At 39.0% G+C, this 21,766-nt stretch overlaps 1 protein-coding gene across 1 annotated transcript; it reads right to left on the bottom strand.

The window, feature by feature from the left end:
• Nucleotides 1–4,331: 4,331 nt before the first annotated feature.
• Nucleotides 4,332–16,883, bottom strand: LOC137137501 (up-regulator of cell proliferation-like). The gene is made up of 5 exons (XM_067523834.1): nt 16,760–16,883; nt 15,731–15,792; nt 15,498–15,615; nt 15,230–15,421; nt 4,332–10,899 (listed from the first exon to the last, which is right to left on the bottom strand). Exons 2-5 carry the CDS (start codon nt 15,734–15,736, stop codon nt 6,218–6,220), a joined length of 4,998 nt encoding a protein of 1,665 aa, XP_067379935.1. The 5' UTR covers nt 15,737–15,792; nt 16,760–16,883; the 3' UTR covers nt 4,332–6,217.
• Nucleotides 16,884–21,766: the final 4,883 nt, after the last annotated feature.

The raw sequence follows: 21,766 nt of genomic DNA, 5'->3' as shown, positions 1-21,766 counted from the left end.
AAAGCAGCTCCTATGGTGACTGCCGCCAGATTCACGAACTAAAAATTAAAACTGGTCAACATGGATACCGGGTGAGTTGTAAAGAAGTTCCTAAATTATTTTGTTGAGCTCAAGTTGCCATTCTCGATTGAATAATCTGTTTGAATCGAACCACTCCTAGTCAACTGGGGTAGAGAATTGAAACTCTGTGGATGTACTTCTCACTTGCAAGATAATAAAACCCTAAAAGACGTCCTGGATGTTGAAGCTTATTTACTAATAACACTTGAGGTGTCTAAGAACAGATATGGTCATTTTTGCCATGACACGGTGATCTGCTGATTCCGGTATTAATCCAGTCACAGTAGTATTAAACACCCAGGGCAACTACTCCAGCTGCATCCAGCCACAGCAGTTTTGGACGCTCTGAGATTTGGCTCTATTTTGGCAGCGTAAAATAAAACTAGCAAACAATTGAACAAGTGAACTAGAATAACTATTAGAAATACGACTCTGAATGTAACTGAAAATGGGTTGTGTTATCTGGGTACAGGCCTCACATTTTTTTTTTTTTTTTTGCTATAGTGAAAATCCATAGCCTAAAATGAATGGAGGAACAGTTTGTATTTCTTAAATGTAACATTAAGTGTAATCTACAGTATAACCACGACTTTGTCAGCTTAGACATGCTTGTTGGCATTAGTTTAGACCAGGGGTCTCAATCCATTAGTTTAGACCAGGGGTGAGGCTGAGGCGCATCAGGTGTGACTGTGGCGCAGGAAGGTAGAGCAGTTATCCACCAATCTCACAGTTGCTGGTTCAATCCCCGGCTCCTCCAATCACATGTCGAAGTGTCCTTGAGCAAGACACTGAACCCCAACTTAGTTGCTCCCAGTGAGTGTTGGCCAGCTGCATAGAAGCTCCCCCATTGGTGTATGAATGTGTGTGTGAATGGGTGAATATGAAGCAGTGTAAAGCGCTTTGAGTGCCAATAGGTAGAAAAGTGCTATATAAGTGCAGACCATTTACCATATTCCACAAAAAAGCTTTGTTAAAAAAAAATCTAATCTTCTCAAACATCAATACTAGCAGTTCTTTAACTTCAATGGGTTCTTCTGAACATGAACATGAACGGTTCTTCTGAAAATGGCTTCTCTTGCCTACTTCTTGCTGCCAGAGACCTGGCAGCGCTTCCTCTCACGTAGCTGAGCCACATTTGCCTTGATGGAGGAAGCAGTTGAGACCCTCAGTATGGCTTGAAGATGATCGTCAGTAAGTCTGGACCTGTACTTGGACTTATTGAAATTTAAGTCAGAGAAAAACGTTTTGCACAAATATGTGCTACCAAAAAGTCACAGACTCAGCCGGGGGTCAGTTCTCTCAAAAATGGCCCAAGCTTGTCCACTTTTCCACTCACATCCCTGAACTTGGCTTTGAAGTCAGAGTTGCACTGCAGGATTTTATTTTCTATAATAACCCCATGGATTCAGTGGTACGTCCTAGGCAACACCAATGTTCCACTGAGTATATAACCCAGGCGGAGAAGCCCCTGATGAGGCTCCAGCCTGACTCCGAAGCGGGACAGTGGGTGGGAGCTGGCTGAATGGCCCCATCGAAGGTCCACTCCCCTCTGTGACATTGACATCCTGAAGTATCTGAAGTAAAGTGACAATATACAGTGAATACTGGAACTTTCTTCACTTCAAGCTCTGCTTTCATCGCACTGCACAAGTGTGTGGGTGTGTGCACTTCTCTAGCTACCCCACCTGACTCTTTGTATTTATTTATTTCCTGGTGCTGACTTGTGATAATAATGAATATGATGTTGATTTAGACTTGTAGCTGCATGTGTTTTAATTCTGGACTGGACATTTATGTGCTGTTATTTTTAATTTGTAGCCGACATAAATAGGCTCGGCCTGTTGGGTAGGAATTTTTGGGTCAGATCAGAGAGGTTATGTGTGTGTGTATTTAAATATGTGTGTTTTAACTGTGCATGAAGATGTTTCAATGTTCTATAAAGTTATTCAGTACTCACACATACAGTAAGTAATATTTGTTTCAATGCATATACCCCCACGTGCTCCTCGTACCTCGAAATCCTAAGTAAAGGTACACATGTATTATACAGTAATGTATAATGGAGATAATTTTACAGATATAAAATGCATCATTCTTTGTAAGCCCAGTGTATTTTAAATTTAAAATCTTCAACAGTATAATAATTACAGCTGTAAATAAAGAAAATAAATGTGAAGGAAAGTAAATGTTTTCCCTTTATTATGAATTAATAGTGTAAAGTAACATCAAATGCAAAATATGATTTATTCAATTAATTAATTTATTTATATTTTGTGAATGTGAAGCATGTTTAAATACCCCACAACAGAGCAGGGTTAGTATTCATGACTAAATACTTGCAAAACTAATTCCTGTCAGCATCAGCTGTGTGCTGTTTCCCGATCCTAGTCCTGTTCTTCAGCTTTACCTTTCGTTATCCCTCATTGTTTGCACCTGTTCCCCTCAGTCAGTATTTAGGTCCAGCCTTCCCCAGCATTCTTTGCCAGATCCTCATCTTCTTTCCCCTTGTCAACACACAGAACTCTTGGTGTGTTTCTGTTAGTTTCCTTAGTCTTTTCCAGTGTGTTCCCTTTGGTTTAGTAGTTTATCTTTCACATCCGTGTTTTATTTTATTTCTCAGCCGTTTTTACTAGTGTTATTTTGGTAACTATTTTTCACTCCGGTTGTCGACATTAGATCTGTCGGTTTTCTTCAAGTTAGTTTCCCTGGTGTTTTAGTCCAGTTGATAGTTTGTGTTTAGCCTTTTGTTCAGCGTTCACTACCTGCCATTTGCCTTTTTCTCGTACCCTCCTGTTAGGAGGCTTTCTGATAATCATTGAATTTTTACCGATACACAAGTTTTGTTTAGTCAGTCTCCTCACTTGGGTCCAGCTTTGCCATAATTGTGATAATTAAAGTAGTGGAATAGAGAAAGTGTTGGTATTGAAGGTGCTTCAGTATGTTCAGGTGGCTTCGTATCATGAAAACTGATATTAACAAGTTATGACTAAAGATCGTTCCCTTCATCTGCAGTCAGTGTCTCAAACTTTAGACCTGCTGCTACACAGATGATATTAATGATTTCAATTCAATCTTTATACTGAGCTACATATTTACTGAACAGACACATGTTTCAGATAAATATTCTTATCTGACTAAGTGTATTAAACACATTTTTTAAATTTTATTTATTTTTTTTTAAACGTATTTCAATCAATTCATTCCACCATCACTTATTTATTTATTTAGTTAGTTTCATTATTCTACACTTACCGCACTACACTGTTTACCTGCTGTTTTTTGCACATTCCAATGCAATTGCACTGTTTACATGCTGCTCTTTTTACACCCTTAGCACACTTGACTGTACTGTACTGTAAAATAGTATACAGTAGGTTTACTGGTCGGCACTGTCTTAGGTTCTGTGTCCTGTCCTGTGTTACTTTTTGTTGTCTGTCTACACTGTCTGTCTATACTGTTTTTCGTCTGCACTGTTTGCACTAGGTTGCACTCGATGCACATTACATAGCTTGTGTTATTTTGTAGCACCTTGGTTCTTGGAGGAACGTTATCTCGTTTCTACTGTGTACTACTGTGTATAGTCTTCCTATGCACTTAAATCTCTTAAAAAAAAAAAAAATCCTTTCTGCTCTCTTGCACTTGCATCTCGTGAACTGTGAACTTTTCTGATAGGACTTTGCTTTGATGTTTTCTCCTTGACTTAGATCTTTGCTGCCTTGTACCTCACTTGTAAGTCGCTTTGGATAAAAGTGTCTGCTAAATGACTAAATGTAAATGACAATAAAAGCCACTTGACTTGACTTGCATAGTATTATACCAGCAGTTGGAAGTTGATAGATCAGAGAATGGCTGTGAAAATGGTCATTTAATTTTAATTGGCATTATCGTGCGATTTGAAATTAATTTACGCTGCTCTGCCCAACCGTCCCTCTCCCTGCTTCACTGTGGTCATCTGTCATTAATTCTTATCAAATTACAATTAATAGAAATTCAGCAAAACTGATTTTTTAAATATTTGATTGGTTAGAAGGGTCAGCCTCCCTCAACATCTCTTTTTCTTTGACTTCACAGGAGGATTCAACGGTATCTCTTTACAATAAGATTTTGGAGCATATTTATACCAAAAATGTTTTTAAAAGGTAACAAACTGTTTATGAAAACTTTTACTCTGGTTCAGACTGATGGTTGCATTGCTCCTTGTAATGAAATCACAAAGGTGGGGACAATGTTCCATGTTGAATGGAAAGGAAAACAAGACAAGACGCAGGCGATTAGAAGGAAAAATAAAGTTTCTTAACTAAAAATCACATCCAGGACACTGGAGGTGGAGCCAGTTACGGTGGTTGAGGACACCTGGGCCCAGTGTCCTATTCTCTATAAAACCCTGGCCTCCCTTGGAAACAAGTGACTTGCCGGCTGGCCTGCTGTCTGTCGCTCAAGCTTTCCTTGCGTTGTAGTTTTGTTTAATTATGTTACTTTATGTTCACTCATCCATGCAGACGCTCATCACTGATGGAACTGATGATATTTTTAGTTGTCTAGCCTTGATTTTGTTACAATAAACTTCTTATTTTGGCCTTTACATTGCGTACTTCTCTCTTTTGTCACGTCTGTTGAGTCAGGTCATTATTACATTAAAATCACGATATACGTGAACTGAATGGTGCCAGAGACTAACTAAGACTTAGTCTGTAGAATAGTCTGTACTACAGGAAACAGGTTAAGTGAGTAGTATAGTGGGGCAAAGAACGTGATTGGATGATAGAACTGATGAGAAACAGAATGTAGTGTGATGTTCTTTGGCAAGAACAGGGGACATAGTCTTGATGTGAGGAGTGGAAATTGAAATCCATGAAAACTGTTGTACTGTTACTGGGGACAAGTCAGAAGGTAAGCTGACGTCCTGCTGTCCTCAGGGCCGGCGTCGTTCTGGCTCCACACACACACATGCGTTTATCTGCTGGGCTAATAACAATTTTAATAATAAATCCTCAGTGTATTTATTTGTCTGTGATTTCATCTGTGTCACCACAAGTGACTCAGTGTAGCTCTTTGGTTCACACAGTTCGCGCTGAATTTCACTTTATCCTTATTTCAGTACATTTGAAAACTGAAGACATTTAAGTAAACTGAGATGAACACATGAACATCACTGAGGTTATTTAAAGGTTGAGGATCAGAGGACTGGTGCATAGAAAGACTCATGTAACATCCAAAATGTGAACATATACAAAAGCAGTGACATAAACACAGTCACATTAAATAGAGGGTTGGGCTCAATGCAAAGTTGGACTATTTGCCTGCTTTCACACCAAAGAACTGAATACATTTATAGAATGAATACAGCTATTATACTTTCATTTAGGCCACTTTAAACACATTTATAGCCACATTGTGGATTTTGTTTCTTTAATCAGTGAGTTAACAGTAAATACTTTACGGTATACATGCTGACAATACCACATATAGAATTTTTTTTACGTGTAAATATTTGGCATTAGATAGTTTACAGAAATAAAAGTCTTTCTAAATTCAGGATAAAAAAAAAAAAGGTTCATGACAATGTTATCATCTATAATGTTAACATTGTTTAGACTTAATTATCACCATGCTTCGGTGAAATAAACAGAATCTAAATTCTAGCTTAGCAACAACACGTATTAGACTCAATTATGAGTTATGAGAAAAACATTGTTCTATCATGTATATTTTACATGTTGATATAGACTGAATAATAATGTAACACATAAAAAATTTGATTTTTGAAAGCAACCATTTTAAATCCAAAAAAAAAAATCTTATATCATGCTTTTTAGCATTTGTGCCTTTTTGACAATATCAAATGCAACTTGTGTAATCACCAAGAAAATAATACTAATTATCTGACACTTGCTACTAAACACAAAAAAAAAAACAGATTTTATATTTCTGACTACAAAAAAAATCTACTAAAATATACCTGCTCTATAATGAAAATATCAATCCTAAATATCGACATAAAAATGTATCTTATACATTGGTTACTTGTATATTAACTGTGATTTCCCTTTAAGCTGTAGTGGTTAAATGTCTGTGTGAAGGGAGAATATCTTAAATCAGGTGATTCTGAATCAATGTAGAGGGTTTGTACAACTGTGATTCTGGATCATACAGTTTCTCACTTGATGTTAAATGACTCACTGAGACTCTTTGCTGCCTGTGTCTCTGTGATCTTGTCCCAAACTTCAGGGATATCAGCAGGTTCTGCTCCATATTCTTCTGCAAAGTCCTTGTTGAACTTTGCCATCACATATTTCCAGTAGTCTGATGCCTCAAGACTCCGATCTGGAGGAATTTTCCAGTCTGGGAAAATTTCTTTGTACTTCTTGTATGGGTGCCATTCATATTTTGTAGCACTGCAACGGAAACGTGTGTCACTGATCACAGAGGAAGAACATATGTCAGTAACGAGTTGTCTTGACTTATGCCACCTGTATCTACCCAGACCCTGTGGTCGATGTAGTGAAGCCCAGTGCTCAGTGTGAGCTGCTCCTCCTGCTTCACAGGGTGATTTACAGAATGGACACTGTTTACCACATCCAATCAGTTTGGTGAAAAGCTCATTTTGAGGCTTCACACGAAGTTGTTTTAGTTTCAATTCAATGTTTGATTTTTTAAACTCCTCTCTAAGAGTTTGTCCCATGTCCTTCACAGACACTGTGAGCCAGTGAGCAAACTGTTCCTGATCAGCCTTGTTCAGGGTCATGAAAGCAACAAGAGCATCCTGGGAAATAACCAGTTTATCATCAAGTTTTCTGCAGATATCTTCAACAAATGTCTTCAGGTTATCACTGTTTTTTAATTTGGCCTCATTGATAGCATCAGTTATGCTGTTGATACATGACTGAATATGCTGATCCTCAAAGTCTGACATCTTAGAACCATCTGAGAAGTGACTCAATATTTGGTCAAGTATTTGTTTCTTTACATAATCCTCATATGAAGAAATGTAGCTCAAATAGTTTTCAAATGTATCATTTTCAAGCAGATCCTGTAGAAGTGAATACTGGAACCACATTCTTGTGCTGAACTGCTGCAGTGTCAGCATTTCTCCAATGATGTCAGGACCCAGTGAACAGTTGATAAAGTCTTCAACTGCAGGCTTCAAGCATTGGTTGGTGAATTCTTCTGCCTTTTTCTGGCACTGGTCTCGTTCATGAAACACATCTTTGAAATCAGCACGAAACTTCTCCTTGTTCTGACTCAAACATGTGTAAGGATCATTCACTTGTAGGAAATCTTCATGCATTTGCTGAAAGTTTCTTGCTGCAAATCCACAGATGTGCAGTTTTAGAGAAACTTCAAACTTAATGTCTGTACCAAGATCCTGATTGTTTTCTAGCCTCTCATCAATCATAAGCACGGTCTCCTGGATGTAGGTGTCATGGTAGTTGGTTTTTCTTTCCATTTTTTCAGTTACAAACTGTTTACAAGCATCTAAGATGCTGTCAGCCAATTTTTGCACCATCATTGTGTGATCTTGAAGGTTAAAAAACTTGCTGATTTTGTGTTTAGCTTGGTTGTAGAATCCTTCAGCTGTATATTTGAAAGGCTTTAGTCCACAAGCTTTCAGACTCTTTTTACTCAGCAATTCACATGCATGACTCCCCTTATGTGAAAGGTTCTGTCTCAGGTAGTGGGACACACAGGTGAAGACATCTGTGGGCTTCAGTTTAGAAACAGACAGTTTCCTCACTGTTTCATTCCACATCTTATCAAATTCTTTGTCCAGCTCTTCCTCTGTCATCTGGACTTTTTTCTTTCGACATTCATCAATCAGTGCACACACTGCTTTTACCATTTCTTTTGTGTGATTCTCCTTGATTTGTTCAACTTCTCTCATTCCCTGTTTGATCTCTGCTGCTGCTGTGAGCTGATTAAACACAGAGTTCTCCATTTCTCGTCGAATGCTCTTTGCACTGTTTGAGAATTCCTCTCTGTATCCTTCAACCAGATACACATGACCTTCTGTTTGCTTGAAATAATCTGTCAGATTTTTGAGAAGCTTTGTCTCCCATTCAGCCAGCAATGTGGAAGCTTCAGTTTTTAAACATGTCAGAAGTTCTCCAATGTCAGATTTGATAGATTTTGCAGCAACTGTACCAAAATTTGAAATTCTTGTTTCAGCACGTGTAACCCAGGTGTACATGTCTTTTTTGAATTCCCATTCCCATTTGTTGAATTCTGTGCAGAGTCTCATGTATGCATCAGCCACTAGACTGTTTCTGAAGCTGAAGATGAAGTTTTCATGCTTCACTGCATTCCACAGACTTTTCATCCACTCTGTAAACTCCATGACATTATTAGCAGATGACTCACAATTTCCCAGTAGTTGAATGATGTTTTTCTTGAGCTCATATACAGCTTCACTGTAGCCTGCATTGACTGGTGCCATTGGTGGGTTTCCATTCCAGAGTCCAGGAATGTACCAGTTCCCAGTGTCTGGGTTGTACTCCATCACATCAGTGAAGCTCTTGTAATCCTCTTTCTTTTCCATCTTGGCTGCTGCCTGAGTCATCTCATTTAGCTGTTGCAGGAGCAGTTTCCTGTCTCTTAAGTTCTTCTCATGGGCCGAAACATCAGACACATTCTGGTGAACAAACTGACATTTATGCTTTTTGCCGACCTCTTTCATCCTGAGAAAAGCGTGAACAACTATCTGCAGGATGTCCTTCATTTCTGTTGAATTCTCCATTGCAATGTTGATAATGGTGATATCACTCAAACCCACTACAAGTGTTGCAAGTTCATTGTCGTGCTCATGACTATCATCCAGCTGTGCAAGCTCTGGTGACTTTAAGCCCTCAGTGTCAATGATCACCACGAAGTCACAGTTCAGTACTTTTTTAATGTCGTCATTGATTTTGAGGAGCAACATGAAGGCACCTCGAGTGCATCGACCACTGCTGACTGCAAACTGCACTCCAAACATGGTGTTGAGGAGAGTGGACTTTCCTGTGCTCTGAACTCCAAGAACTGTGACTACCAGTATCTTGTTCTTAGGAAACACCAGCTCATTGAGCTGAGAGAGGACGTCACTCACCCATCTGAGAGGTATGTTGGAGGCATCTCCGTCTACCAGCTCAAGGGGAAATCCATCAAGCATCAATCCTGCACAGAGTTTGGGCAGATGCTGCAGCTGTTGACGTGATTGATTTGTTTCTGGAAGGGAAAGTGAAGCTTCGTAGATTTGACCCATTTCACGGAAGAAGTGTTCAGTCCCCAGTGAGCTGTTGGAGAGTTGTCTGTCAATGTCTTTAATCTCCTCTTTGTTCTCAGAATTGTTGCACTTCTTCTTGTACTGCTCCCTGAGGCCAGACAGTTTTTCTCGAGACAGGTTATCGAGGTTCATTCGCATCCATTTGAGGAAGTAACACCTCTCTATTCCTGGACTTGATATTGCATTTATGAAGCACGTCATTGCATCTGACATGTCATAAGAGTTCTGTTTGTCCCGAAGTTTTTCTTTTTGTGTCTTAAGATCACCTTTGTATGTTTCAATATTTTGAGAGCCAACTTTCCGAAGCCGAAATTCTTCTTTTTCCAGGTTTGTCAGTTCCTTCCATATTTGACCTTGCAGAGGAAGCTCAGCTTCTTTGTATTTAAGGATGTCTTGAATTTTTACAGTGATGTTATCTGCATTATTCTTGGCAGTCTGACACTCAGTAGACTTTTCATCAACTAAGATTCCCAGTTCATGAGCAATGTCAGCCATCTGCTCTATTCGCATCTTCATCCTTGTGTTCTCAACCACATCACTGACTGTTTCCTTCAATTTTTTGACAAAATCTGCATTGTTTTTATCCTTTGTCTTAATAATGATGTTTTTCTTATTCAAGCTCAAGTTAGTTGCTACCTTTTTAAGGACATCACAATTAATCTGTTTGCTTTCACCGTTACCTACTAGGAAGATTTGTGCCTTGTGGTGCTGGTTTTTAAGCAGTTTGAACTCAGATTCCAACTTGTCAAAAAACACAAAAACTGCTGCAGATGTCTCACACAAAAATGAGTATTGTGTCTCAAATGAAGCAATGTCTCCACGAAGATTAGCTACAGCTACTGGTTCACTGAAAACATCCATGTTTTTGTTTCCACAAGGAAGGTACCAAGTAATTTCAGTCAGTCCATTGGATATTCTTCTTGGACTGTCTCCACATTCCATGTTACGGTGAACAAATGTGTCATGGTACTGCTGAGAATTACTCAGTAGCTTGTTGAGGATCTCTGACTTGGACAAAGAGCACTCACCCAGCCTCACAAAAGAGATCATTGGAAGTTCAGACAGAACTATTCTGTCCTCCATAAAGCCCTTGGACTCTGAGAGGGACTGAGGTCTGTACTTTTTAACAATGTCTCTCATGGCCCAGAGCATGAGTGTGCACTGTGGTGTGTCACAATTAGGAAGCAGCAGAGGGACAGAAAACTGACACATGGACATTTTGAGTGACATTTCCTGTTGTACAAACCCATCAGAACACAGGAACAGAGCAGTGATTAGGTCGAGGGGGTTTATGTCACCTGAGTTTGAAGAGTCAAACAGATCATCCAAATCTAACTCTGTGTAACTCTCTGATGTAACATCACAGTTTGATTCACATACTGATGTCCATTTCACATTTCTAGCTGTCACATTAACCATCATCAATTTCTTTAGAAAATACCATGGAAGATCTGAATTACACCTGGCAGGTTCATCAATGATGATCTTCTCATCAATCTGAAGTATTGAGCTCAGTGACAGCTTCTCTGTGTAGTTCTGCTTCAGCCCCAGATCCTCCAAAAAACTCTGCATGCGTGTCTCTGTAGATATAAAAATGCTTGTTATTTTCAAGCAATTGCTTATTTTATTGTTCTTACAACATTATATGTAATTAAATTAACTGATAGCCCACCAGTAACAGCTGATTCCTCCCTATGGGTCAAGAAGCTGTTCTCCTGAGGATACCGATATGGACCAAAATACAGTGGTAAAGTAGCAAAGGAGAAACACAATCTGACCAGAACTAGGTAAGAGAGCTGTATATAACTCACTAATGTGTTGGGTAGGTGACAAGACATCAGCATAGTCGCACCAGAGAACTGCCTACAAGAGAATAGTACTGGGTACTACAATAGAAGTAAGCACCTGGCCTGGGCAAACTCTACCAACTGAACCAACTCAACATGTGACGAAATGGCAGTGTAGTATCTACTACTCTCCTTTCAGCTTATCCCGTGAGTTCAGGGTCGCAACAGCGGATCATGTCCGCATGTTGATTTGGCACAGGTTTTACGCCGGATGCGCTTCCTTACACAACCCTCCCCAATTTCTGCACTGCACAGCTGGGGAGGGGAATGGGCTGTTAGGGGTTCGGTGTCTTGCCCAGGGACACTTCGACATATAGCCAGGGCCAGGGATCAAACATCTCACCCTGTGGTCTGTGGACAACTGCCTTTACCAACTGAGCTATAGCCGCCCCTATGTGTAGTATAATACCCAGTATAAAGACAGTTTTAATCAATTGAATAAATAGTGGGAATTGGGGTTTTATCAAAAAAGAATCAGCGGTTGGACAACTAAACTGGAAACAGAAGAGGAGAGCACAAGTTTTTGTCCAAAAGAAATGATTTGTTCCAAGCTGACTGGAAGGTATTTGTTATGTGGACAGATGACTGCTTTGTGAGGGAGAGTAGAATGATTAAAGGGAAAACACAGATGGAGACAAAACAGACAGAACCAGAGTATATAGACCAAAAGATTGTTCTAACACTGTATCCTGTCTTCTCTGAGGTTAATAAGGTGAATCCAGGTCTGGACTCTGCTCTTCCGGCCATAAAGTAAGTCTTTTTAAAATGCAGTTTCCTAACACAAACATTGTCACGAAAATCAATTGCTGCCATTGAAAATATTTGTAAGCCAATTACTAAAAAAAACAATGATGACTTTTCTTGGTGTGACACCAATTTGGAGAAAGTGGATCCCAAATTATTCTCTGCGTGAAACTTCCCTGTTTGCTGTGGTGCACGGTAAATATCTTTTGCACATGAAGAAATCATGTGGGCTCCTGAAAGGCAATACTTTCTGTAGCTCCTACACTAGGTTTCCCTAATTCTAATCTGTCTTTCACTCAGTTTGCAGTCCAGGAACATGACTTCTGTATTATGCCAGTCTCACGGTTGTAAACTACAGCCTGTTGCTTATTTCTCATTAAAGCTGGATCCAGTAGTAGCAGGTCTCCCTGTCTGTCTCAGAGCTGTTGCTGCAGCAGAAAAAACTGTGTTAGCATCACATGATGTGTTTAGCTATTCTGATATATGGCATGAAAAGCCCAACGTTACTGTGAAAAGATTTAATATGTTGAAGCCTGCGATTCTTCTGCTCACAGAGGAGCATGGAGATCCTCATAACTGCACTGAAGTACTGAAAACCCTCTGTACTCCCAGATCTGGTCTCACTGACACGCTAATCCTAAAAGCTGACATAGAGTTATGGGTTGATGGCTCTGATTCCTGAGATGTCAAAACTGGCAGAAGTCAGGTTGGTTTGCAGTTGTCCCAAAACGTAATTTCTAGTGATAAACTACCTTCTAACTTGTCTGCACAAGCTGGTGAGCTGACAGCTCTTACTGAAGCCGGTAAATTTGCCAAAGAAAAAACTCGTGTTTGGCATTGTTAACGACTATGGTTGTCTCTGGAGACAAAGGGGTTTTTATGACATCAGCTGGACCTCCAACTGCACCTTCTTCTTTTTACAGATCATCAGATGTTATCCTGTTGTCCACACAAATATCTGTTGTTAAATGTGACTCTAACATTAACTATAGATGTAATTTCTGGAAATTCAGCAGAAAATGCTGCTGCAGAAGCATCAGCGACAACAAGATAAATGTTTCACCTCACTCAACTTTCTCTCCCACAGGAACTGAAGCTACAACCTGACCTGTCAAACATCCTGTCCCTAGCAGGTATGTGACTGAAAAACGCTGTGAAAGAAATTGGGTGCAACACTTCAAAAAGTGACATGGCTGGGCCCAGATTTAAACCTTATTTACCCAATTCTTATTTCCATTTGTATGCAAAGCGAGCTCATGGTATTTATCACACTTCCAAAGTAAGTTTGTATGATACTCACTGGTACACTAGGATTTGTTATTTTCAGCATATGCAGCTGAGTACTGCAAGAGACATAATCTGTCGAGCACATAATGGCTCTGGTGCCATTAAAATGCCATTGCAAGGACACCCACCACTTCATTGGTCTTTATAACATTGGATGATTGACTTCATTGAACTGTCACTATGCCACAACAGATATTTCTTGACCGTGTTTTACATGGTTAGCAAGTGGGTAGAGGTTTTTCTTTCTTCCAAACAGGATAAACAGGTAAAAGACCCTAAAAAGAGACACAACCATTATGTTGGAGGTGACTGTATATTTACAATATACAAGGATTTCCCCATAAAATATGTTGCCTTAATAGGAACATATCTCTCTAAAATCCCAATATACACCCCTGCGTAAGTGGAAGAGAAAGTACTGTCCACTTATATTATGTCCCTTTGCGGTTTCAACACAAACAGAAACTCACTGATCTACTCATATTCAATGATCTAATTACCGCAGAGATAGAATTGTTACTCTAATATAGTCTCAAAGCATAATTATTGTGAGAGAATTTAGGATTCACAGAAACAAGGACAAGCAGTGAGGCAGAGGAAGCAGATTATTTGTGGATTATTTATTGCAACATTTGACTGAATTACTTGATAATTCATGTTTGTACCATGTGATATGGTTTTCAAACTATCATTACCCAATTTTTTCAAAAGTATGTTTGTAGATCAGGGAATCTTTAGGCCTAATTTTGGAGTAAAATATTTATATTGAGACAGTGACATTTTGGAGTTAGGGTCCAGCCTGAACTATGGCTCTGATGACTTTCCCAATACTCAACATTTATGACTGTGTAAATTCTTGTAACTCGTACTCTTTCAGTTACTGTTCCCTCTATCATGTACACTTAGTAATTCACTCAACAGTGAGAAGTTAATCGATATTTCGGACACTTACTAACGGTTCTCATATTGCGTCATCATTTAAAGCTGTTTGAGCCCCACAACAGTAATTTGCTCATCTCTAAATTTGGAACATTGCATTGTGGGATTGTTAGCAAAAAGTGTACATGCCATGTACACTATGGTACATTTATTGATGTATTGTGGGATACTTTAAGTTTACTATATAGTGCATAGATTTATAGACAACATTTGGACACTACTATAGAAATGGTGATCACGCTGTACAGTGCAATATATAGTGAGTGAGGGGTTATTTCTGACAAAGCCCTAAACTACTTGTAAATCATATGTACGATATTGCATAGTCAAAGTACCATAACCATTTACACCATTCTGTGTAAATTATCTGTACTTATACAGTAGAGAGTTCTTCTACTACCTTGATACTTTATTCACCCATTAATTCACCCATTCACACTCACAATCACTCACACACCGATGGGGGATGTAGCTGGCGGGAGCTGGTGGGACTGGTAGTGTGGAGTTTGCATATAATCCCTGTAAACCTACATGGTAGCTGTAACCCAGGTACTTAGAAATACTTATTTATAATATTATTTATAATATTAATAAATAACAGAAAAGGAAAATGATAATGAGCAACTGCTTTATATAACATATATATATATATATATAAGTTAAACTCTAAGCACTAAATGTAGAAGCTTTTGAAAAAACAGGCTTTTATGATGGTTTTCAGTTGTTTGGTTGACATAATATTATGGTGCAGTCAGGCTGATTTCCCATCTTCCCAAGTACTGAAATGATCACATCAAGAAAATAATTTACTTGAAATCAGCTCTATGAAATTGAAGGGACTAATTAACATAATAAATCAACATGCGGACAATGATCCGCTGTGGAGACCCTGAACTCGCGGGATAAGCCAAAAGGAAAAAAAAAAAATTAAGGGAACTATTTGTTTGTGTGTTTGATGTATGTGTGTGTTCATCCATTCTCTTCCTATTTAACATTATGGATATTTAACCTTTCACAAAGTCAATAGATGTTGTTTCTGGAAAAATAGTTTTAATCTATTATTTTATTTACTTCTTAGAATATTTTTACTTACTTGTGTTTGCAGACGAATTCTGAAGATCATTTTGAACATCTGGCCCCAGGTCTCTTGTCTGATGCACAATTTCTCCTTCTCTGCAATAAGTCACAATGTAGTTCCCCACTTCACCAGCAGGGGTTTGCAAGTGTGTAGGAACTGACTCACTGCTGATATTAAAGACGGTTTTCTTCACATGAAGGCAAAGAGCTGTGGAAAAAACAACAGAAAAAATGTAAATGATAATAATAATTTTACATACAGCTACTTAGACTGAAAAACGAACCTGCATTGTTGGCATCCAAGTGGTGACAGTCAGCCTTACAATCAGAGCATTGTGTTGATGGAGGATCCTCTACTTCCTCACAGTAAAGATCCACAAATGAATCTTCTTCACTGAACCCCTTGATAAATGAGGACAATACACATTTGCAGATGTGTTAAATCAACCCATCATCTCACACAGTAGCTTATCACAGTGTTTCATATATTTTGTGAATTTATAAGCCTGCTGTTTACCTCCATCTGACTACAGTGTCAGTGATCCTTTACTGCCTCCAAATTATTCAAGCAGTTTGTAACTGAAAAGAACGAAAGAAAGAGTCTATAAGGCTCCATGTACCAAGTGTAATACATAAGAGCACAGTTCTAGCTGCTTGACTGCAGTATGGACAAATACCACAAAGCCCTAACACAAAGAAATTCATCCATTCATTATCTGTTTAGGGTCTCAGGGGGGCTGGAGTCTATGCCAGTCTATCTCAGAGCCAACTTAGAAAGATAAACACAGACATACAACCATTCTGCTCACATTCACACATATGACAAATTTAGAATCACCAATTATCTAACATGCATGTTCTTAGACTGTGGGTAGAGACCAGGGTACCAGGGGGAAACCTACGCCAGCATGGGGAGAACATGTAGACTCCACACAGGAAGCTGTGAGGCGGCAGCACTAACCACTGCACCACCGCCAACACAAACAATCATTTACATTTAGTCACTTGGCAGAGAGTTTTATCCTTAATGACTTACAAATGAAGTACAAGGCAAAAATCTAAATCAAGAAGAAAACTTTAAAGTTCTATGAGAAGTGTTACCATTTCATCAGATGTAAGAAAGAATAGAAAGGAATTAAAAAAATAAATTTTTATTTAGGCCATAGGAAGTTCCGGGTATCTGAACCATGAGCATTCACAATAATGTGCACTATTTATTTTGTTATGTTTCCCCTCCTTTCCCCCCCTCCTCATCTGTTTGTGTGTGTGTGTGTTTGTCCTTTGTCCACCCTGGGAAAAAATGACGGTCAAGAGCCAAGACAAAAAACTTTTATATTTGCCTGCTTCAGCACGTGGCAGGCTTAGCTTTAGGTTGCAAGATGTCAAGTTCCTAATATTTCACAGTACGAAATGCCCTGCAGCATCAGATTATACAGGCAGTTCGTAAGAAGGAAGCAATGTTGTTTGTTCTGCTTTTCAGGTAATTTCCATCAAGCACAAACCGGGGCAATCACTGACAAAAAAAAAGAGGAAGAGAACAACTCACCATTGATGAAGAGGTTTCTTTTACTTTTTCACCATCTGTGCTGAAGTATTTGTCCTGTTACCGGAGACAGAAAACCGCAGCTCTATCCATACACCAGTGCTGCCCCCTCAGTGCAGCCCTTTTTATACTCTGCTTAGTGAAACACTTTCACTTTTGGTTTAATGATCACATGATTTCTTTAAAATTGCAGTGTATATTTTCTCATAAATGCAGATGAAGCCCCTCAGTACAACCCTTGTTCTTTTGCTTAACTAAAAGCATTAACTTCTGCTTTAAGAATTACCTGGTCTCTTGGAAAAGAAAACTGCAGTTTACAGTAAATTGCAGAATAAATCACCGAAGTCACGAGAATCAAGAAAATCATGTATTCTCCATAAAATTGATAAACTTTAGTGTTAATTTTAGAAATGTAATTTTCACCTCAACATTTTGACTAATTTCTTTAACTTGGTCATTTTCTCATATACACAAACATTTTATGAGGTAAATTATGTATTTAAAAAGATAATGAGACATAAACCACTTATATATCACAGTTTGTTTAGTAACAGCAATCATACTTTTAAGCAAATCTGTCTTAAGCTACCACAACTTTACAGAAGTCTTGTGTAATAAATATGAATATTAATGTCACATTAACTACAACAACTCTTTTCTGCCTGTTTAATGTTATCACTGCTGTCTGTGTAACAATCTTGGATTGAATTATTGATCTACATCCAGTCTATACACCAGTCAGCAACAACATAAATACCAAAACCAACGAAACATTATTTCCATCTAGTGGTTTAAATTTTTAGGCCAATACTTGCACTTTTATCGAACATTACATTTGTATAGTTCCAACATTTCTCTTTCACATTCTGCTGTGTATGGAGCTGTGTAGCTGCAGACTGCTCAAAGTGAACATGCTGACCCTTGTCCTCCATAAAATTTTTAAGAAATGATAATTGGTGATTGTGTATTTGGATAGCAATAAAGACTAGATGACAGAAAGTGAGAGTAATATAAAATTTTAAATATCAACTGCCATAAACTTTAAAGAAGATCAATAGAAGAAGAAGAGGAGCAGCAGCAGCAGTACTGGCTTAAACAGGGAGGAAGGCACCAGGGTAAGATGGAATATGCCTTAGTATCCTGAAATATCGAAGTAAGAAATGAGAGGAGAAATTACTGATATACTAATATTATTTACTGTGCATCCAGAAAGTATTCACAGTGCTTAACGTTTTCCACATTTTGTATTACAGCCTTATTCCAAAATTGATAAAACGTTTCATCAAAATTCTACAAACAATTCCCCATTATGATAATGTGAAAGAATTTTGTTTGAAGTGTTTGCAAAAATCACATGTACATGAGTATCATGGCCTTTGCCATGACATTCAAAATTGAGCTCTGTTGCATCCTGTGTCTACTGATCATCCTTCAGATGTTTCTACAACTTGATTGGAGTCCACCTGTGGGAAATTCAGGTGATTGGACATGATTATATAAGGTCCCACAGTTAACAGTGCATGTCAGAGCACAAACCAAGACATGAAGTCCAAGTCTGTTGACCTCCGAGACAGGATTGTATCGAGATATAGATCTGGGGAAGGGTACAGAAACATTTCTGCAACACTGAAGGTCCCAATGAGCACAGTGGCCTCTATCATCTGTAAATGCAGGTCGGCCAAACTGAGTAAGAGAGAAGGGCCTTAGTCAGGGAGATGACCAAGAACCCGATGGTCACTCTGAAAGAGCTCCAGCATTTCATTGTGGAGAGAGGAATAACTTCCAGAAGAACAACCATTTCTGCAGCACTCCACCAATCAGGCCTGTATGGTAGGATGGGCAGACAGAAACCACTCCTCAGTAAAAGGCACATGACAGCCTGACTGAAGGACTCTCAGACCATGAGAAACAAAATTCTCTTGTCTGATGAAACAAAGTCAAGTCAAGTCAAGTGGTTTTTATTGTCATTTCTACTATACACAGTGGTACACAGTACACAGTAGAAACGAGATAACGTTCCTCCAAGAACCAAGGTGCTACAAAACAACACAAGCTATGTAAAGTGCATCGAGTGCAACCTAGTGCAAACAGTGCAGATGAAAAACAGTATAGACAGACAGTGTAGACAGACAACACAAAGTAACACAGGACAGGACACAGAACCTAAGACAGTGCCGACCAGTAAACCTACTGTATACTATTTTAGCTTCTTTACTAATTACACTTGGGGTGTCTAAGACCAGATATTGTCATTTTTGCCATGACAATTTGGCACTGTGAAGTGTCACAGGAGGAGCCAGAGTGAACAGTGGCTTGCATGCACCCTGGAAAAGAAAACAAACTCCAGTCTCAACCTCCGCTGAAAGAATCAGTGTAGAGATGGAGAACTGAACAAAGCAGCTCCTATGGTGACTGCCGCCAGATTCACGAACTAAAAATTAAAACTGGTCAACATGGATACCGGGTGAGTTGTAAAGAAGTTCCTAAATTATTTTGTTGAGCTCAAGTTGCCATTCTCGATTGAATAATCTGTTAGAATCGAACCACTCCTAGTCAACTGGGGTAGAGAATTGAAACTCTGTGGATGTACTTCTCACTTGCAAGATAATAAAACCCTAAAAGACGTCCTGGATGTTGAAGCTTATTTACTAATAACACTTGAGGTGTCTAAGAACAGATATGGTCATTTTTGCCATGACACGGTGATCTGCTGATTCCGGTATTAATCCAGTCACAGTAGTATTAAACACCCAGGGCAACTACTCCAGCTGCATCCAGCCACAGCAGTTTTGGACGCTCTGAGATTTGGCTCTATTTTGGCAGCGTAAAATAAAACTAGCAAACAATTGAACAAGTGAACTAGAATAACTATTAGAAATACGACTCTGAATGTAACTGAAAATGGGTTGTGTTATCTGGGTACAGGCCTCACTTTTTTTTTTTTTTTTGCTATAGTGAAAATCCATAGCCTAAAATGAATGGAGGAACAGTTTGTATTTCTTAAATGTAACATTAAGTGTAATCTACAGTATAACCACGACTTTGTCAGCTTAGACATGCTTGTTGCCATTAGTTTAGACCAGGGGTCTCAATCCATTAGTTTAGACCAGGGCTGAGGCTGTCGAAGTGTCCTTGAGCAAGACACTGAACCCCAACTTAGTTGCTCCCAGTGAGTGTTGGCCAGCTGCATAGCAGCTCCCCCATTGGTGTATGAATGTGTGTGTGAATGGGTGAATGTGTGAGTGAATGGGTGAGTGAATGGGTGAGTGTTGGCCAGCTGCATAGCAGCTCCCCCATTGGTGTATGAATGTGTGTGTGAATGGGTGAATATGAAGCAGTGTAAAGCGCTTTGAGTGCCAATAGGTAGAAAAGTGCTATATAAGTGCAGACCATTTACCATATTCCACAAAAAAGCTTTGTTAAAAAAAAATCTAATCTTCTCAAACATCAATACTAGCAGTTCTTTAACTTCAATGGGTTCTTCTGAACATGAACATGAACGGTTCTTCTGAAAATGGCTTCTCTTGCCTACTTCTTGCTGCCAGAGACCTGGCAGCGCTTCCTCTCACGTAGCTGAGCCACATTTGCCTTGATGGAGGAAGCAGTTGAGACCCTCAGTATGGCTTGAAGATGATCGTCAGTAAGTCTGGACCTGTACTTGGACTTATTGAAATTTAAGTCAGAGAAAAACGTTTTGCACAAATATGTGCTACCAAAAAGTCACAGACTCAGCCGGGGGTCAGTTCTCTCAAAAATGGCCCAAGCTTGTCCACTTTTCCACTCACATCCCTGAACTTGGCTTTGAAGTCAGAGTTGCACTGCAGGATTTTATTTTCTATAATAACCCCATGGATTCAGTGGTACGTCCTAGGCAACACCAATGTTCCACTGAGTATATAACCCAGGCGGATAAGCCCCTGATGAGGCTCCAGCCTGACTCCGAAGCGGGACAGTGGGTGGGAGCTGGCTGAATGGCCCCATCGAAGGTCCACTCCCCTCTGTGACATTGACATCCTGAAGTATCTGAAGTAAAGTGACAATATACAGTGAATACTGGAACTTTCTTCACTTCAAGCTCTGCTTTCATCGCACTGCACAAGTGTGTGGGTGTGTGCACTTCTCTAGCTACCCCACCTGACTCTTTGTATTTATTTATTTCCTGGTGCTGACTTGTGATAATAATGAATATGATGTTGATTTAGACTTGTAGCTGCATGTGTTTTAATTCTGGACTGGACATTTATGTGCTGTTATTTTTAATTTGTAGCCGACATAAATAGGCTCGGCCTGTTGGGTAGGAATTTTTGGGTCAGATCAGAGAGGTTATGTGTGTGTGTATTTAAATATGTGTGTTTTAACTGTGCATGAAGATGTTTCAATGTTCTATAAAGTTATTCAGTACTCACACATACAGTAAGTAATATTTGTTTCAATGCATATACCCCCACGTGCTCCTCGTACCTCGAAATCCTAAGTAAAGGTACACATGTATTATACAGTAATGTATAATGGAGATAATTTTACAGATATAAAATGCATCATTCTTTGTAAGCCCAGTGTATTTTAAATTTAAAATCTTCAACAGTATAATAATTACAGCTGTAAATAAAGAAAATAAATGTGAAGGAAAGTAAATGTTTTCCCTTTATTATGAATTAATAGTGTAAAGTAACATCAAATGCAAAATATGATTTATTCAATTAATTAATTTATTTATATTTTGTGAATGTGAAGCATGTTTAAATACCCCACAACAGAGCAGGGTTAGTATTCATGACTAAATACTTGCAAAACTAATTCCTGTCAGCATCAGCTGTGTGCTGTTTCCCGATCCTAGTCCTGTTCTTCAGCTTTACCTTTCGTTATCCCTCATTGTTTGCACCTGTTCCCCTCAGTCAGTATTTAGGTCCAGCCTTCCCCAGCATTCTTTGCCAGATCCTCATCTTCTTTCCCCTTGTCAACACACAGAACTCTTGGTGTGTTTCTGTTAGTTTCCTTAGTCTTTTCCAG

This window comes from Channa argus, chromosome 12 (assembly GCF_033026475.1).
Source record: "Channa argus isolate prfri chromosome 12, Channa argus male v1.0, whole genome shotgun sequence".
NCBI classification, from domain to species: domain Eukaryota; kingdom Metazoa; phylum Chordata; class Actinopteri; order Anabantiformes; family Channidae; genus Channa; species Channa argus.
The sequence above is the reverse complement of the archived record's forward strand: the minus strand, read 5'-3'. Positions and strand labels throughout refer to the sequence as shown.

Excerpts from the sequence above, each read along its gene's own strand:
- LOC137137501 (XM_067523834.1), bottom strand. Across the intron at positions 15,422-15,497 it reads CTTGGATGCCAACAATGCAG|CTCTTTGCCTTCATGTGAAG; the intron begins GTTCGTTTTTCA and ends TTTTTTCCACAG. Across the intron at positions 10,900-15,229 it reads GAATTCGTCTGCAAACACAA|AGACACGCATGCAGAGTTTT; the intron begins GTAAGTAAAAAT and ends TTATATCTACAG.